This window comes from Electrona antarctica (genome assembly GCF_951216825.1).
Source record: "Electrona antarctica genome assembly, chromosome: 23".
In the NCBI taxonomy this organism is placed as follows: Eukaryota; Metazoa; Chordata; class Actinopteri; order Myctophiformes; family Myctophidae; genus Electrona; species Electrona antarctica.
Genome location: NC_136804.1, coordinates 37,975,457 through 37,990,886, shown reverse-complemented (window position 1 = coordinate 37,990,886; position 15,430 = coordinate 37,975,457). Strand labels below are relative to the sequence as shown.

At 46.7% G+C, this 15,430-nt stretch overlaps 1 protein-coding gene across 1 annotated transcript in view; it reads right to left on the bottom strand.

Annotated features, from left to right (window-relative positions):
• Positions 1-6,063: 6,063 nt before the first annotated feature.
• The window catches only part of rerg (RAS-like, estrogen-regulated, growth inhibitor), a gene marked incomplete at its 5' end in the record, with an annotated part of 19,243 nt that continues 9,876 nt past the window's right edge, over positions 6,064-15,430 (bottom strand). Inside the window, 4 exons of the mRNA XM_079494798.1 lie at positions 6,064-6,221; positions 8,389-8,577; positions 9,639-9,758; positions 14,023-14,096. Coding sequence (XP_079350924.1) covers positions 6,120-6,221; positions 8,389-8,577; positions 9,639-9,758; positions 14,023-14,096 — 485 coding nt within the window. The 3' untranslated portion in view covers positions 6,064-6,119. The remainder of the gene's footprint in view (positions 6,222-8,388; positions 8,578-9,638; positions 9,759-14,022; positions 14,097-15,430) is intronic.

Below are 15,430 nucleotides of genomic sequence, written 5' to 3'. Positions count from 1 at the left end.
GTTAAGTCTCTGTTCCATTTTAGTGTGCAGTGGTCCTGAATCTCAAACGTTTTAACTCCCATAACTCTGAGTGTGTCGTAACTAAATGGAACCAAATGAAGGAGAGGACAATAATGTGGGGGACATTTTGTTTGATGTCACCAAAACAAGGTAGAACTTTTGAATGAGTCATTTGGACGACATTGAGTGTCCTGGAGGTCATGATAACACATAAAATGGACGGCTGACAGACGTTCCGGCAGCACGGAGAGATTTATATGCAACAATAATATAAATTCTGTTCATGCCTCGACAACAAAACAATTCTCGACCCTCGCGGCGGCTCTGAGAACGAAAGAAAAGTACACGCAGCACAGCAGACCCCCGGAGGGTATCGAAGCATTCCCTGACGAACGAAGCTTACATGCAGCGGAGAGAAGCTATAGCAGTGGTTTTCATGTCAAGGACCCCCATTTGAAAATATATGCCAAGGACCTCCATAAAGAGAAGGCTTTCACGGCTCTAGCAGGGATTATCAACCGTTTTCATTTCAAGGGCCCCCCCAGTTTGACCTGAATTAGGCTACGGACCCCCATGTAATGGCATTTCTATCTCTGGGACCCCCAATGTATAATTTTGTATATTGTAAAAATCAAAGTTAATTTAACTCAAAGTGTACAAATGGAACCAAAATCTGGTTCCATTTGTACACACCCATAAGGGTCTATTTGGTTCCTAATTATAATGTATCTGGGGACCCCCTAGAACTCTCTCAAGGACCCCTACTTTGGGAACCACTGAACTATCTGACTCATGTGTCTGCCGTCAGCCATACATGAAGGTTTGCGTGCGTTGGCGCAGCGAGCATGCAAAGAGTTATTTTACACTGCTTTTGTTTTGGTTTTGTTAATTTTTACGTAAGAAATGCAACAGGCACAAGTCGGTCGCAGGTCCCCAGACTAATAATAATGCAGACCTCTCCCTACGGTCGTACTGTTTAGAGCAGACTGTCCTCACGGTCGTACTGTTTAGAGCAGACTGTCCTCACGGTCGTACTGTTTAGGGCAGACTGTCCTCACGGTCGTACTGTTTAGAGCAGACTGTCCTCACGGTCGTACTGTTTAGAGCAGACTGTTCCTACGGTCGTACTGTTTAGAGCAGACTGTCCCTACGGTCGTACTGTTTAGAGCAGACTGTCCTCACGGTCGTACTGTTAGGGCCCTTGCAGCCCAGGCTGCAAGGGCTTCTGGGAAAATGAGTTCAATGCAAGTTGAACGGTGGTTCTGACTGCACTACAGCAGCCCAGGCTGCAAGGGCTTCTGGGAAAATGAGTTCAATGCAAGTTGAACGGTGGTTCTGACCGCACTACAGCAGCCCAGGCTGCAAGGGCTTCTGGGAAAATGAGTTCAATGCAAGTTGAACGGTGGTTCTGACTGCACTACAGCAGCCCAGGCTGACTGTTGGTGTTGTTCCCGGGTCGCGATGGTCGCACATTTTTTCTCTTCGACAACAACCCATGGAACTGTTTTCATGGACTAAAGGCGCAAATACTTCAGCTTATATAATATGCTAGGTCAGGGGTTCTCAACCCGTGGGTCGCGACCCCTCGGGGGGTCGCCAAATTATTTTAGGGGGTCCCCAAATTATTTTCAAACAAAAAAAAAAAAAAAGTTTTTTAATTTTTTTTCCACGATTTTTCAAAAATAGCAGACCTACAAGCTCGTAGCGCGCCACTCGGTGGCGCGCTATGAGCTTGTAGATCTGCTATTTTTAAATAGCTAAATTATAACAATGCTTAAAACACCAAAAGGGGTTCCCGGCTCCCGCCCAAAATGGTTTAAGGTTATTGTAGCAGTCAATTTATATTGGGGGTCGGGAGGGGCGGGGCGGGGGTCCCGAGACATTGCCAAAGCATTTCCGGGGGTCCCCGGCCAAAAACGTTGAGAACCCCTGTGCTAGGTAATAAAACAATCTAGGCAGCCTCGGTAGGATGGATATATTAATTTAAAGCCCTGAAAGTGTTAAGTCTCTGTTCCATTTTAGTGTGCAGTGGTCCTGAATCTCAAACGTTTTAACTCCCATAACTCTGAGTGTGTCGTAACTAAATGGAACCAAATGAAGGAGAGGACAATAATGTGGGGGACATTTTGTTTGATGTCACCAAAACAAGGTAGAACTTTTGAATGAGTCATTTGGACGACATTGAGTGTCCTGGAGGTCATGATAACACATAAAATGGACGGCTGACAGACGTTCCGGCAGCACGGAGAGATTTATATGCAACAATAATATAAATTCTGTTCATGCCTCGACAACAAAACAATTCTCGACCCTCGCGGCGGCTCTGAGAACGAAAGAAAAGTACACGCAGCACAGCAGACCCCCGGAGGGTATCGAAGCATTCCCTGACGAACGAAGCTTACATGCAGCGGAGAGAAGCTATAGCAGTGGTTTTCATGTCAAGGACCCCCATTTGAAAATATATGCCAAGGACCTCCATAAAGAGAAGGCTTTCACGGCTCTAGCAGGGATTATCAACCGTTTTCATTTCAAGGGCCCCCCCAGTTTGACCTGAATTAGGCTACGGACCCCCATGTAATGGCATTTCTATCTCTGGGACCCCCAATGTATAATTTTGTATATTGTAAAAATCAAAGTTAATTTAACTCAAAGTGTACAAATGGAACCAAAATCTGGTTCCATTTGTACACACCCATAAGGGTCTATTTGGTTCCTAATTATAATGTATCTGGGGACCCCCTAGAACTCTCTCAAGGACCCCTACTTTGGGAACCACTGAACTATCTGACTCATGTGTCTGCCGTCAGCCATACATGAAGGTTTGCGTGCGTTGGCGCAGCGAGCATGCAAAGAGTTATTTTACACTGCTTTTGTTTTGGTTTTGTTAATTTTTACGTAAGAAATGCAACAGGCACAAGTCGGTCGCAGGTCCCCAGACTAATAATAATGCAGACCTCTCCCTACGGTCGTACTGTTTAGAGCAGACTGTCCTCACGGTCGTACTGTTTAGAGCAGACTGTCCTCACGGTCGTACTGTTTAGGGCAGACTGTCCTCACGGTCGTACTGTTTAGAGCAGACTGTCCTCACGGTCGTACTGTTTAGAGCAGACTGTTCCTACGGTCGTACTGTTTAGAGCAGACTGTCCCTACGGTCGTACTGTTTAGAGCAGACTGTCCTCACGGTCGTACTGTTTAGGGCAGACTGTCCTCACGGTCGTACTGTTTAGAGCAGACTGTCCCTACGGTCGTACTGTTTAGAGCAGACTGTCCCTACGGTCGTACTGTTTAGAGCAGACTGTCCCTACGGTCGTACTGTTTAGAGCAGACTGTCCCTACGGTCGTACTGTTTAGAGCAGACTGTCCTCACGGTCGTACTGTTTAGAGCAGACTGTTCCTACGGTCGTACTGTTTAGAGCAGACTGTCCCTACGGTCGTACTGTTTAGAGCAGACTGTCCTCACGGTCGTACTGTTTAGGGCAGACTGTCCCTACGGTCGTACTGTTTAGAGCAGACTGTCCCTACGGTCGTACTGTTTAGAGCAGACTGTCCCTACGGTCGTACTGTTTAGAGCAGACTGTCCTCACGGTCGTACTGTTTAGAGCAGACTGTCCCTACGGTCGTACTGTTTAGAGGGAGCAGACTGTCCCTACGGTCGTACTGTTTAGAGCAGACTGTCCTCACGGTCGTACTGTTTAGAGCAGACTGTCCCTACGGTCGTACTGTTTAGAGCAGACTGTCCTCACGGTCGTACTGTTTAGAGCAGACTGTCCCTACGGTCGTACTGTTTAGAGCAGACTGTCCCTACGGTCGTACTGTTTAGAGCAGACTGTCCTCACGGTCGTACTGTTTAGAGCAGACTGTCCTCACGGTCGTACTGTTTAGAGCAGACTGTCCCTACGGTCGTACTGTTTAGAGCAGACTGTCCTCACGGTCGTACTGTTTAGAGCAGACTGTCCCTACGGTCGTACTGTTTAGAGCAGACTGTCCCTACGGTCGTACTGTTTAGAGCAGACTGTCCCTACGGTCGTACTGTTTAGAGCAGACTGTCCCTACGGTCGTACTGTTTAGAGCAGACTGTCCTCACGGTCGTACTGTTTAGAGCAGACTGTCCTCACGGTCGTACTGTTTAGAGCAGACTGTCCTCACGGTCGTACTGTTTAGAGCAGACTGTCCCTACGGTCGTACTGTTTAGAGCAGACTGTCCCTACGGTCGTACTGTTTAGAGCAGACTGTCCCTACTGTCGTACTGTTTAGAGCAGACTGTCCTCACGGTCGTACTGTTTAGAGCAGACTGTCCTCACGGTCGTACTGTTTAGAGCAGACTGTCCCTACGGTCGTACTGTTTAGAGCAGACTGTCCTCACGGTCGTACTGTTTAGAGCAGACTGTCCTCACGGTCGTACTGTTTAGAGCAGACTGTCCTTACGGTCGTACTGTTTAGAGCAGACTGTCCCTACGGTCGTACTGTTTAGAGCAGACTGTCCTCACGGTCGTACTGTTTAGAGGGAGCAGACTGTCCTCACGGTCGTACTGTTTAGAGCAGACTGTCCTCACGGTCGTACTGTTTAGAGCAGACTGTCCTCACGGTCGTACTGTTTAGAGCAGACTGTCCCCACGGTCGTACTGTTTAGAGCAGACTGTCCTCACGGTCGTACTGTTTAGAGCAGACTGTCCTCACCGTCGTACTGTTTAGAGCAGACTGTCCTCACGCTCGTACTGTTTAGAGCAGACTGTCCCTACGGTCGTACTGTTTAGAGGGAGCAGACCTGTTCAAAGTTTGTGCTTGTGTGACCTGAAAACAGCCAATCTACAAGCTCACAATGCGTCACATGGCGACGCATTGTGAGCTTGTAGATCGGCTGTTTTTTGTGTTGGAAAAAAAATGACCATCCTAATATTTAACTTCTCTCTCCACGTCGACAAATACATCTGGAGCCAATAAATCATTTTTGAGAACATTTATATTATTCTATAGCAACCTTTTCATATCGAGGCCCATTATTTTTGTTGGTCTTTTGAGCCACGGAACCACCATTTGAGATCAAAAACTAAACATTTTGTTGTTGGATTCCATGCTGTATTGATGTTGGTACCATTAGGAGAGATAACAGGTTGTATTGATGTTGGTACCATTAGGAGAGATAACAGGTTGTATTGATGTTGGTACCATTAGGAGAGATAACAGGTTGTATTGATGTTGGTACCATTAGGAGAGATAACAGGCAAACGTTGGTCAAAATAACAATTATTTTATAAGTAATGCAGATGTTAAAGGTTTCATGACATTCATTTTCATTTATTTTTATTTTTGTTTTTTCTTGTAGGTTTTATGACCTCATTTACATCCCAAAAAACCTGAACTTTGAACATTCAGTGGATTTACTGGTCTGGAGTTTTCTCTGGAGTTTAGAAGCCTTTTGAGCTGCAATGAAAAACAGGCAAAACAGTGACATCTGCTGGCAAATCCCATTGACATATATGGCATTTGCAGGCTGTGACATCACAAACAGCAGGAAAATCAGAGCACTTGTTTGAGCCAGAAAACCTCAGACCACAGAAAACCTACTGAATGTTAAAAGTTCAGGTTTTTTTAGGTGCAATTGAGCTCAGAAAACAAATTAAGAAAAAATACAATTTGGTTTTTTTTATGTCACAATCCCTTAAACAACAACTCTTGAGAGCGTACAATGATTAATTTTACACTCTCAAGAGTTAAAGATCTAATAAGGGTCCATTTGGTTACCAATAACTCTCCATCATTTAGGGTGCATGTGGGTTGTGGGGACCACCTGGAACCCCCTCGAGGACCACTGGTGTTCCCCGGACCACCAGGAACCCCCTCGAGGACCACTGGTGTTCCCCGGACCACCTGGAACCCCCTCGAGGACCACTGGTGTTCCCCGGACCACCTGGAACCCCCTCGAGGACCACTGGTGGTCCCCGGACCACCTGGAACCCCCTCGAGGACCACTGGTGGTCCCCGGACCACCTGGAACCCCCTCGAGGACCACTGGTGGTCCCCGGACCACTGGTTGGAAACCGTTGATTCTTCTGTTGATTCTTCTTCTGTTGCTCCAAGGATGACGCCGGCGTGGGTGTGTTGTGGCTCCCCGACGCCCCCTAGCTGCTGATCTTGGTCAGCATCTTGTTGATGGCCTGCTTGACGTGCGTGGTGGAGCTGCGGCGTCGCGTCTTTCCCTGGACGGCCTTCCGTCGTCTCACCTGGACAGACGGACAGACGGACAGACAGGCGGACGGACGGACGGACGGACGGACAGACAGACGGACGGGAAGGTTAGTATCTAGACCAAAAATAATGATTGACGACTTTACGATATCGTCACGATAATCACTAGACTCTTACATCGCTTAAAACGCTTTCAAATGCCACTTCTGGTGTTTTAAGCATTATGTTATACTTTAGCTATTTAAAAATAGCAGATCTACAAGCTCGTAGCGCGGCAGTCTTATAGATCTGTTATTTTTGAAAAATCTTAAATGTGGCACAAATCTTTGAATATAATATAATCTTTCAGATCGAACGTTTTTAACTCAAATCTTTACTTCTGGGAGGGGGTCCCTGGAACAACATACTTTCTGATAAAAATAGCCGATCTACTCGCATTGTTTTGATTGATTTGATTGAAGTATTTATTAACAGTTTGCAGAAAACTGTTAACTGTGAGTGGACGACACCGTAAAGCACTAGACTTGTTTACAAGAGGGTCCACCTTGTTCAGTTCATCATAACATTTAGACTTTAGAGACATACAAATATACACTTCTATATAGCCAAGGAACAGGAAATCATCATCATAGAGCAGGGGTTCTCAACGTTTTTGTCCGGGGACCCCCGAAAATGCTTTGGCAACGTCTCGGGACCCCCGCCCCGCCCCCTCCCGACCCCCAATATAAATTGACTGCTACAATAACCTTAAACCATTTTGGGCGGGAACCCCTTTTGGTGTTTTAAGCATTGTTATAATTTAGCTATTGAAAAATAGCAGATCTACAAGCTCGTAGCGCGCCACCGAGTGGCGCGCTACGAGCTTGTAGGTCTGCTATTTTTGAAAAATCGTGAAAATAAAACTTAACAAAAACTTCTTTTTTTTTTAATAATTTGGGGACCCCCTAAAATATTTTGGCGACCCCCCGAGGGGTCGCGACCCACGGGTTGAGAACCCCTGCCTTACAGGCGTGTTTTTTTTAAATAATAAAATGGGGTGCCTGGTATATCTTTTCAAATGGGGGTCCGCGGGATAATTTGTCTCAATTTGGGGGTCCTTGACACAGTCCTATCTGATTGTATTAAACGACGTCAAACTCAACCAACATTGCAGCTGTTCGAAAAGCTTGAATTATCCTCTTCTGTAATCTGTAAAGTGTTTGTTTCATAAAAATCCACTGTAGACATGTTAAACTTATGAGCTATACTTCCTGTCAAGAAATTCTGTGCATGATATATTTTTTTTCCTAAGTGCTGGAGTTTGGAAGTGCTCGTTGACCATCACTCAACGGCCCATGCGTACCACCTGTTTAGAATGTGCACATAATGCAGGAGGCAGCAGGAGGTTGCTTTACTGATAACGAGCGCTTCCAAACTCTGACACTTAGAAAAATAATCACCTGCAAGGAATTTCTTGACAGGAAATAGCTCATAACATGTCTACGGTGGATTTTTATGACACAAACACTTTGCAGATAGAAAGAGGATAATTCAAGCTTTCCCTACAGCTTCAATGTTGGTGATTTTGACGTTGTTTAATACAATTAAATAGGACTGTTCTGTTTGGATGAATGGGCTGTCTATGGGAAGTTGCACCTAGGTAGCACCTTGCTGGCAAGATGGACGCGGTCTGAATCTAATATAGTACAGTTTTGTTTTCGTCGACTAAAACTGACAAAAAATGTTCGTCGACTACCTTTTTTCACTGACAAAAAACTACATATAAAAACTAAGCAATGATGACTAAAACTATGACTAAATATACCGTCAATTTCGTCAACAAATAAAAACTAGACTAAAATGTTAGGAAGGGACTAGTGGACAAGAGATCCAGTATAAGTCATTTTACACTTGGTTGCATGCTGAAAATAGCCGATCTACAAGCTCACAACCGAGCTTGTAGATCGGCTATTTTCAGCAAGTGTTAAAACAGTCATTACGACGGCATCAAGGCCTGCCAAAATGCATCTTAGTCGACTAAATCAACTGTAGATTTAGTCAACTAAAATCTTATGATATTTAGTCGACTAAAACTAGACTAAACACTAAAACATTCCAGGTGACTAAAATGTGACTGAAACTAAACGAAAGCTATTCAAGAGACTATACGACTAAAACTAAAATCAAAATGTGCCGCCAAAAACAACACTGGTATAGGCTCACCTCGCGGCACAGCTCGTGGAAGGCCTCGGCCACGGCCCCGCCCTCGTCCGCGCACGCCGAACACTCGTAGAACGCACACGCCATCTCGGCCGCCAGACGCTCGCCCTCCTCCACGCCCACCTGGCGGGCGTGCTCCAGGTCCGCCTTGTTGCCCACCAGGACCAGCGGGACGTGCTTGGGCTTCTTCACCTAGGGGGGACGTTTAGTTTTAGTCTTAGTTTTAGTCTTCTTCACCTAGGGGGGACGTTTAGTTTTAGTCTTAGTTTTAGTCTTCTTCACCTAGGGGGGGACGTTTAGTTTTAGTCTTAGTTTTAGTCTTCTTCACCTACGGGGGACATTTAGTCTTAGTTTTAGTCTTCTTCACCTAGGGGGGACGTTTAGTTTTAGTTTTAGTCTTCTTCACCTATGGGGGACATTTAGTCTTAGTTTTAGTCTTCTTCACCTAGGGGGGACGTTTAGTTTTAGTCTTAGTTTTAGTCTTCTTCACCTACGGGGGACATTTAGTCTGAGTTTTAGTCTTCTTCACCTAGGGGGGACGTTTAGTTTTAGTCTTAGTTTTAGTCTTCTTCACCTACGGGGGACATTTAGTCTGAGTTTTAGTTGTAGTCTTCACCTAGAGGGAACATTTAGTTTTAGTTTTCTTCACCTGCAGCAGAGATTAAAATAATATTGCATCCCAATTTTATAGTTTATAGTTAAGGGACGCAATAAAACAACCACCTCTGCATCCACAGGATGCACTACTGTACTACTGTACTGATTCTTATTCTAGTTTATTTTGCTAGCTTTAATTATAATAATCATTTCTTCTTCTGTTTTCTACATGAATATAACCACATTATAACCATATAAAATGAAATGGGAGTTAAATGCTGCAATTTGTAAAAATGGCTAAATATGACTGCTAACGTGGTTGAAGTGGGACTCATAAAATGTCCCTGGGACTCATTTCTAAAAGACCATCCCTGCATCCTGGGACTCATTTCTAAAAGACCATCCCTGCATCCCGGGACTCATTACATTGAAAACCTATTTACATCACTGGAACATTTAGTTTTAGTCTTCTTCACCTAGAGGGAACATTTAGACTAAATCTACAGACTAAATCTACAGTTGATTTAGTCGACTAAAATGTGCTTTTGCGGGCCTTGATGGTTACACTTGCATGCTGAAAACGGCAGATCTACAAGCTTATAGAATTAGGTTTTCGTCGTAGTTTTAGTCGACTAAATCAAGACTGTTTTCCTCACCTCCTCCAGAAGAGTCTTGAGTGGCGCCAGCTCCTCGAAGCTCCCGCGGTCCGTGATGTCATAGACCATGACGAAGCCGTCGCCCCAACGCATGTGACCCTCCCTCTGCTGGGGCTCCTCCTACAGGTCAGAGGTCACAGCACACGCATGAACACGTGTGCGTGTGTGTGTGTGTGTGTGTGTGCACGCACGCACGCACGCACGCACGCACACACGCACACACGCACGCACGTGTGTTTTAAAGCAGAAGTTACAGAGCTAAAGATAAATATTAAACGACTGCCTGGCTGTGTCCGAGCACGGAAATAGCATTTGGTTTGTTTTTCACCACCAAGTGTCACTGTTGTGCAGCCTGGCACAAACGTACAGGGACCCCCCGGGGACCCCCACATGGTAACTCTGTCATTTCTCTGAGTTTAAATCAGAATTTGCTACTATAGTAAGAGGCTAGGTTAGGCTAATTGTCAGTTTATTCATTGACCTAATAACTTTATTAGAGAATTCCATCACCATTCCTTTTTTCTCCAATTTTTCCACTGACTTGTGATTTGCTATAAATTCTTGTCTCTAAAAAGCCCTGTCCCCCCTCCCTCCCTCCCCCCCTCCCTCCCTCCCCCCTCCCTCCCTCCCCCCTACCTCCTGTCCCCCCTCCCTCCTGTCCCCCCTCCCTCCCTCCCCCCTACCTCATGTCCCCCCTCCCTCCCTCCCCCCCTCCCTCCCTCCCCCCTACCTCCTGTCCCCCCTCCCTCCTGTCCCCCCTCCCTCCTGTCCCCCCTCCCTCCCTCCCCCCTACCTCCTGTCCCCCCTCCCTCCTGTCCCCCCTCCCTCCTGTCCCCCCTCCCTCCCTCCCCCTACCTCATGTCCCCCCTCCCTCCTGTCCCCCCTCCCTCCTGTCCCCCCTCCCTCCCTCCTGTCCCCCCTCCCTCCCTCCCCCCTCCCTCATGTCCCCCCTCCCTCCTGTCCCCCCTCCCTCCCTCCCCCCCTCCCTCATGTCCCCCCTCCCTCCTGTCCCCCCTCCCTCCCTCCTGTCCCCCCTCCCTCCCTCCCCCCCTCCCTCATGTCCCCCCTCTCTCCTGTCCCCCCTCCCTCCCTCCCCCCCTCCCTCATGTCCCCCCTCCCTCCTGTCCCCCCTCCCTCCCTCCCCCCCTCCCTCATGTCCCCCCTCCCTCCCTCCCCCCCTCCCTCATGTCCCCCCTCCCTCCTGTCCCCCCTCCCTCCCTCCCCCCTCCCTCATGTCCCCCCTCCCTCCTGTCCCCCCTCCCTCCCTCCCCCCTCCCTCATGTCCCCCCTCCCTCCTGTCCCCCCTCCCTCCCTCCCCCCTCCCTCATGTCCCCCCTCCCTCCTGTCCCCCCTCCCTCCCTCCCCCCTCCCTCATGTCCCCCCTCCCTCCTGTCCCCCCTCCCTCCCTCCTGTCCCCCCTCCCTCCCTCCTGTCCCCCCCTCCCTCATGTCCCCCCTCCCTCCTGTCCCCCCTCCCTCCCTCCCCCCCTCCCTCCTGTCCCCCCTCCCTCCTGTCCCCCCTCCCTCCTGTCCCCCATCACCCCCTCCCTCCCCCCTCCCTCATGTCCCCCCTCCCTCCTGTCCCCCCTCCCTCCCTCCCCCCTCCCTCATGTCCCCCCTCCCTCCTGTCCCCCCTCCCTCATGTCCCCCCTCCCTCCTGTCCCCCCTCCCTCCCTCCCCCCTCCCTCATGTCCCCCCTCCCTCCTGTCCCCCCTCCCTCCCTCCCCCCTCCCTCCTCCTGCCCCCCCCCCTCCTGTCCCCCCTCCCTCCCTCCTGTCCCCCTCCCTCCCTCCTGTCCCCCCTCCCTCCTGTCCCCCATCCCCCCTCCCTCCCTCCCTCCCTCTCTCACACACCTGGTAAAGCGAGGTAAAGTATTATAAAGAAATCCTCTAGAACTTTAGCTAAAAGCATTATTTTACACCTTGGCTATTTCAAAAATAGCAGATCTACAAACTTGCAGCGCGTCAGTTCGCAGCCGTGCTGCGATCTTGAAGATCTGCTATTTTAAAAATAAATCTTTGCTTCTGGGGGACGTCCCTGGAACAACATATTTTCAGATGGGGTTCGGCGGCCAATTACATATATTTTTGGAGGTCCTTGACATGAAAATGTTTGAGAACGACTGACATAGAAATCCTGACAGTTTTTCAGAAAACTGTCAGGATTTAGAAGGCATTTGTAGAATCGTCTAAATGGGTTAAGATTCGGAAGTGATTTTTTTTGGCAGAACGGTCCTGAGCGGATTCAGCAGCTGCTTCTATAATGCCAGACTGCCAGACTGGACGTAACGAGGCTTAAGCGCAGCTCGTGTGTCGGAACGTTTAAATCTAAAAAAAAAAGCTGAGTGGAGTCGAGGCTGAGCTCATGCTTATTGGCAGAGGAAGGAAATAAAGAAATAAATGAATCAAAAGCTGCATTCCTCGACGTAACACAAAGTTACTTATGTGTGACGTCTGTGTACCTGACCGGCTTCTGAACCTGACCGGCTTCAGAACCTGCGATTTATGAGTTTATGAGTAAGACCACTAACTCTCTCCACAAATCAACATAGCAGTAATGCTCTGTCTCTTAATCCATTCAGCACGGGAACCCCTTTTGGTGTTTTAAGCATTATGTTATACTTTATATAGCTATTGAAAAATAACAGATCTACATGGTCGTAGCGCGGCACCGAGTGCCGTGCTACGAGCTTGTATATCTGCTATATTTTAGAAAAATCGTGAAAATGTGGCACAAATCTTTGAATATATTATTCTTTCAGAGCGAACGTTTTTAAATCAAATCATTGCTTCTGGGACGTCCCTGGAACAACATTTTTTCAGATGGGGGTCGGCGGACAATTGCATATATGTTTGGGGCCCTTGACATGAAAATGTTTGAGAACGACTGACATAGAAACATGAGGTACGTTTTCAGAAAACTTATTTAGAAGGCATTTGTAGAATCGTCCTCAGGTCTAAATGGGTTAATCCAATTGGGGGTTCATATTTCATATTTGTAGCGTCGTCACTTTTGGTCCGTTTTTGTTTCTCTTCCAAGAACAATGTGAGTCTACACTGTAAAAAAAAAAATCCTCTCCAGTGTTGACTTAACTTTTGACTGAATTTGACTGAGGGACTGTCATATTTAGGATGTCGATTTCAGCTTTGACATTTATTGTCTGTCACTCTAGTATGTGAAGAGTCTGCCTGTGCTATTAACTCATCTAGGATAAAATATAAATAAATTCAGTTTTTCTCCTCTGCCGGAGTGTTGCACGATGGCAGGCTCTCAGTCAAATCTGACCTCCCAAACACCGTGATGTAAGAACAGAGAATAACAACCTCCCAAACACCGGATTTTCTCTCATTTTTAGCAGACTTTTTAGCAGTAATTGTGTGAGTGAAAACAAAAGTTGAAAAAAAGTAGTTTTTTTTTATTATGGATTTTAATCAAATCTCGTAATCTCGTTGTGGCTCAGTGGGGGTATAGAAGACAATGTTAACGAGAGAGGGATGATTCTCTCATTACACCTGATTACACCTCCGCTAGTCTAGAGGGATGCCTCTCTGATTACACCTGATTACACCTCCGCTAGTCTAGGTGTAAATGTGGCAGCCGTCCACAGTCATCACCTCATCTTAACCCGGGAACGATTCTACAAATGTCTTCTAAATCATGATAGTTTTCTTTTCTTTTTTTCCAATATTTTATTATCCCACGATTTTGTAACCCATTTTTCTGTGTCAATTATCCAATGTGATCCTGGGCTCTACACACCCTCCGCCAACCTGGGGAGAGCAACGGACTTGAACTCATGCTTCCTTCATGCATGAGTGTCCCAAGTTGCTCCTTTACACCTGACAGGGGGAGTTTCCCTGGTTGGACGTAGCGCGTGGAAGGAACACGTTATTCCAACCAGTTCCTTTCCCTCCATCGGCTGGCCAGTTTAGAGACCAGGATTACTGCATGTTTTTTGTAGAGGGTACCTACCCTAGGGGACACGGGGAGAACATGCAAACTCCACATCATGATAGTTTTCTGAAAAACTAAAAAAGTTGCTATGTCAGTGGTTCTCAAACATTTCCATGTCAAGGACCTCCAAGATCATGTGTAATTGGTCGCCGACCCCCATCTGAAAATATGTTGTTCCAGGGACCCCCCCTCAGAAGCAAAGATTTGAGTTAAAAACGTTCGCGCTGAAAGAATATACATATTCAAAGATTTGCAACACATCTTCACGATTTGTCCAAAAATAGCAGACCTACAAGCTCGTAGCGCGGCACTCGGTGCTGCGCTACGAGCTTGTAGATCTGCTATTTTTCAACAGCTAAAGTATAACATAATCTTTAAAACACCAAAACGGGTTCCCGTCCAGAATGTGTGTTAAAGCAGCCATGCCTCACCTGGCCGGCGGTGTCCAGTATCTCCATGCTGACAATCTCGTCGTCGATGTTCGCTTGATGGCGATACGTAGATTCTGCAACAGTGCAAAAACGTGCGTTATATATTTGTATTTTTGAGGGGCGCTAGCCTCTTCTATATCCAGCTTTCAGTGTATGTTGTTCACAAACGTTGTCCTACACACAAATTAAATTCCCATTGACAATGAATGGAGAACTTTACGCCATAGTGTCCCATTGACAATGAATGAATGGTGACATAATAGTGTCTATTTTACGTCACAACGATATACGATGATAAGAGCACCCCTCACTTCACACGGGCGTGATTTTATAGTGACTACGACTGCTATAAATTAAACTACACTTCCCTACAAAGCCAGAGTGCGGTAAGTTGGAAACTACACTCGAGGTGAAACTGAGATATTTGGCTTTAGAGTTTTTCAACTACTGTAGCCAGTAATTATAGGTATACAATTGTGCTTGAAATGTACTGTAATTCTCCAATCGGTTAATAAATACTTCAATCAATCACTTCAGCCTGGTCCAGCGTGATTTCTGGTCCCATTCATATTCACATAATCATCATGCCCACAAATCTGAATGGCTGATTTGACCCTTGACCCCCAGAATGTAGTCAGTAGTCACTGCACTCTGCCTTGGTTTTTTTTAGTTAGGTTTAGTAGTTGCTTTTTTTCTCTAAAAAACAAAACAAAATTAAACTCAGAAGCTTTGTCACAAGACAAAGCAGACGCACCACAAGGCGTTCATTATTTTTTATAGCCTAGTTATTATAACTCAATTTAGACCAACGATGTAATTAGTGCCCTCTGGCTTTGTAGGGCGGTAACACCTCGTTATGTAAATATGTGCTGCTGCTGCTGTTTGTTGGAGACGGTTCTGTTGTTTTCGGTATGTCAGTGTGTCTAAAGTGTCACTTATTGTCTCCACCAGGCAGGCCTGCTGCTGTGTTCGCACACCAGACAGTGGCCTTGTGGTTAGAGTGTCCGCCCTGAAACTGGGAGGTCGGGGTTCGATCCCCGGCCGGGTCATACCAAAGACCAAATGGGACCCAATGCCTCCCTGCTTGGCACTCAGCATCAATGTATGTTGGATTGGGGGTCAAATCAACGAATGATTCCCGAGCGCGGCGCACGCTGCGGCTCACCGTTCCAAGAGATGGGTGAAATGCGGAGAACAAATTTCACTGCGGTAACGTCTGTGACTAATCGTATGACTTTGACTTTGACATTGTTGTATTTCTCTCAATAGGTATGGGAGTTGTTTGTTTGTTTGTTTGTTTGTTTGTTTGTTTGTTTGTCAGCCATTTGAAAATAGGCGATCTACAAGCTCACAATGCGTCGCATTTTTATACATTTGAATAGACATGATAATATCATGTCTATTCAAA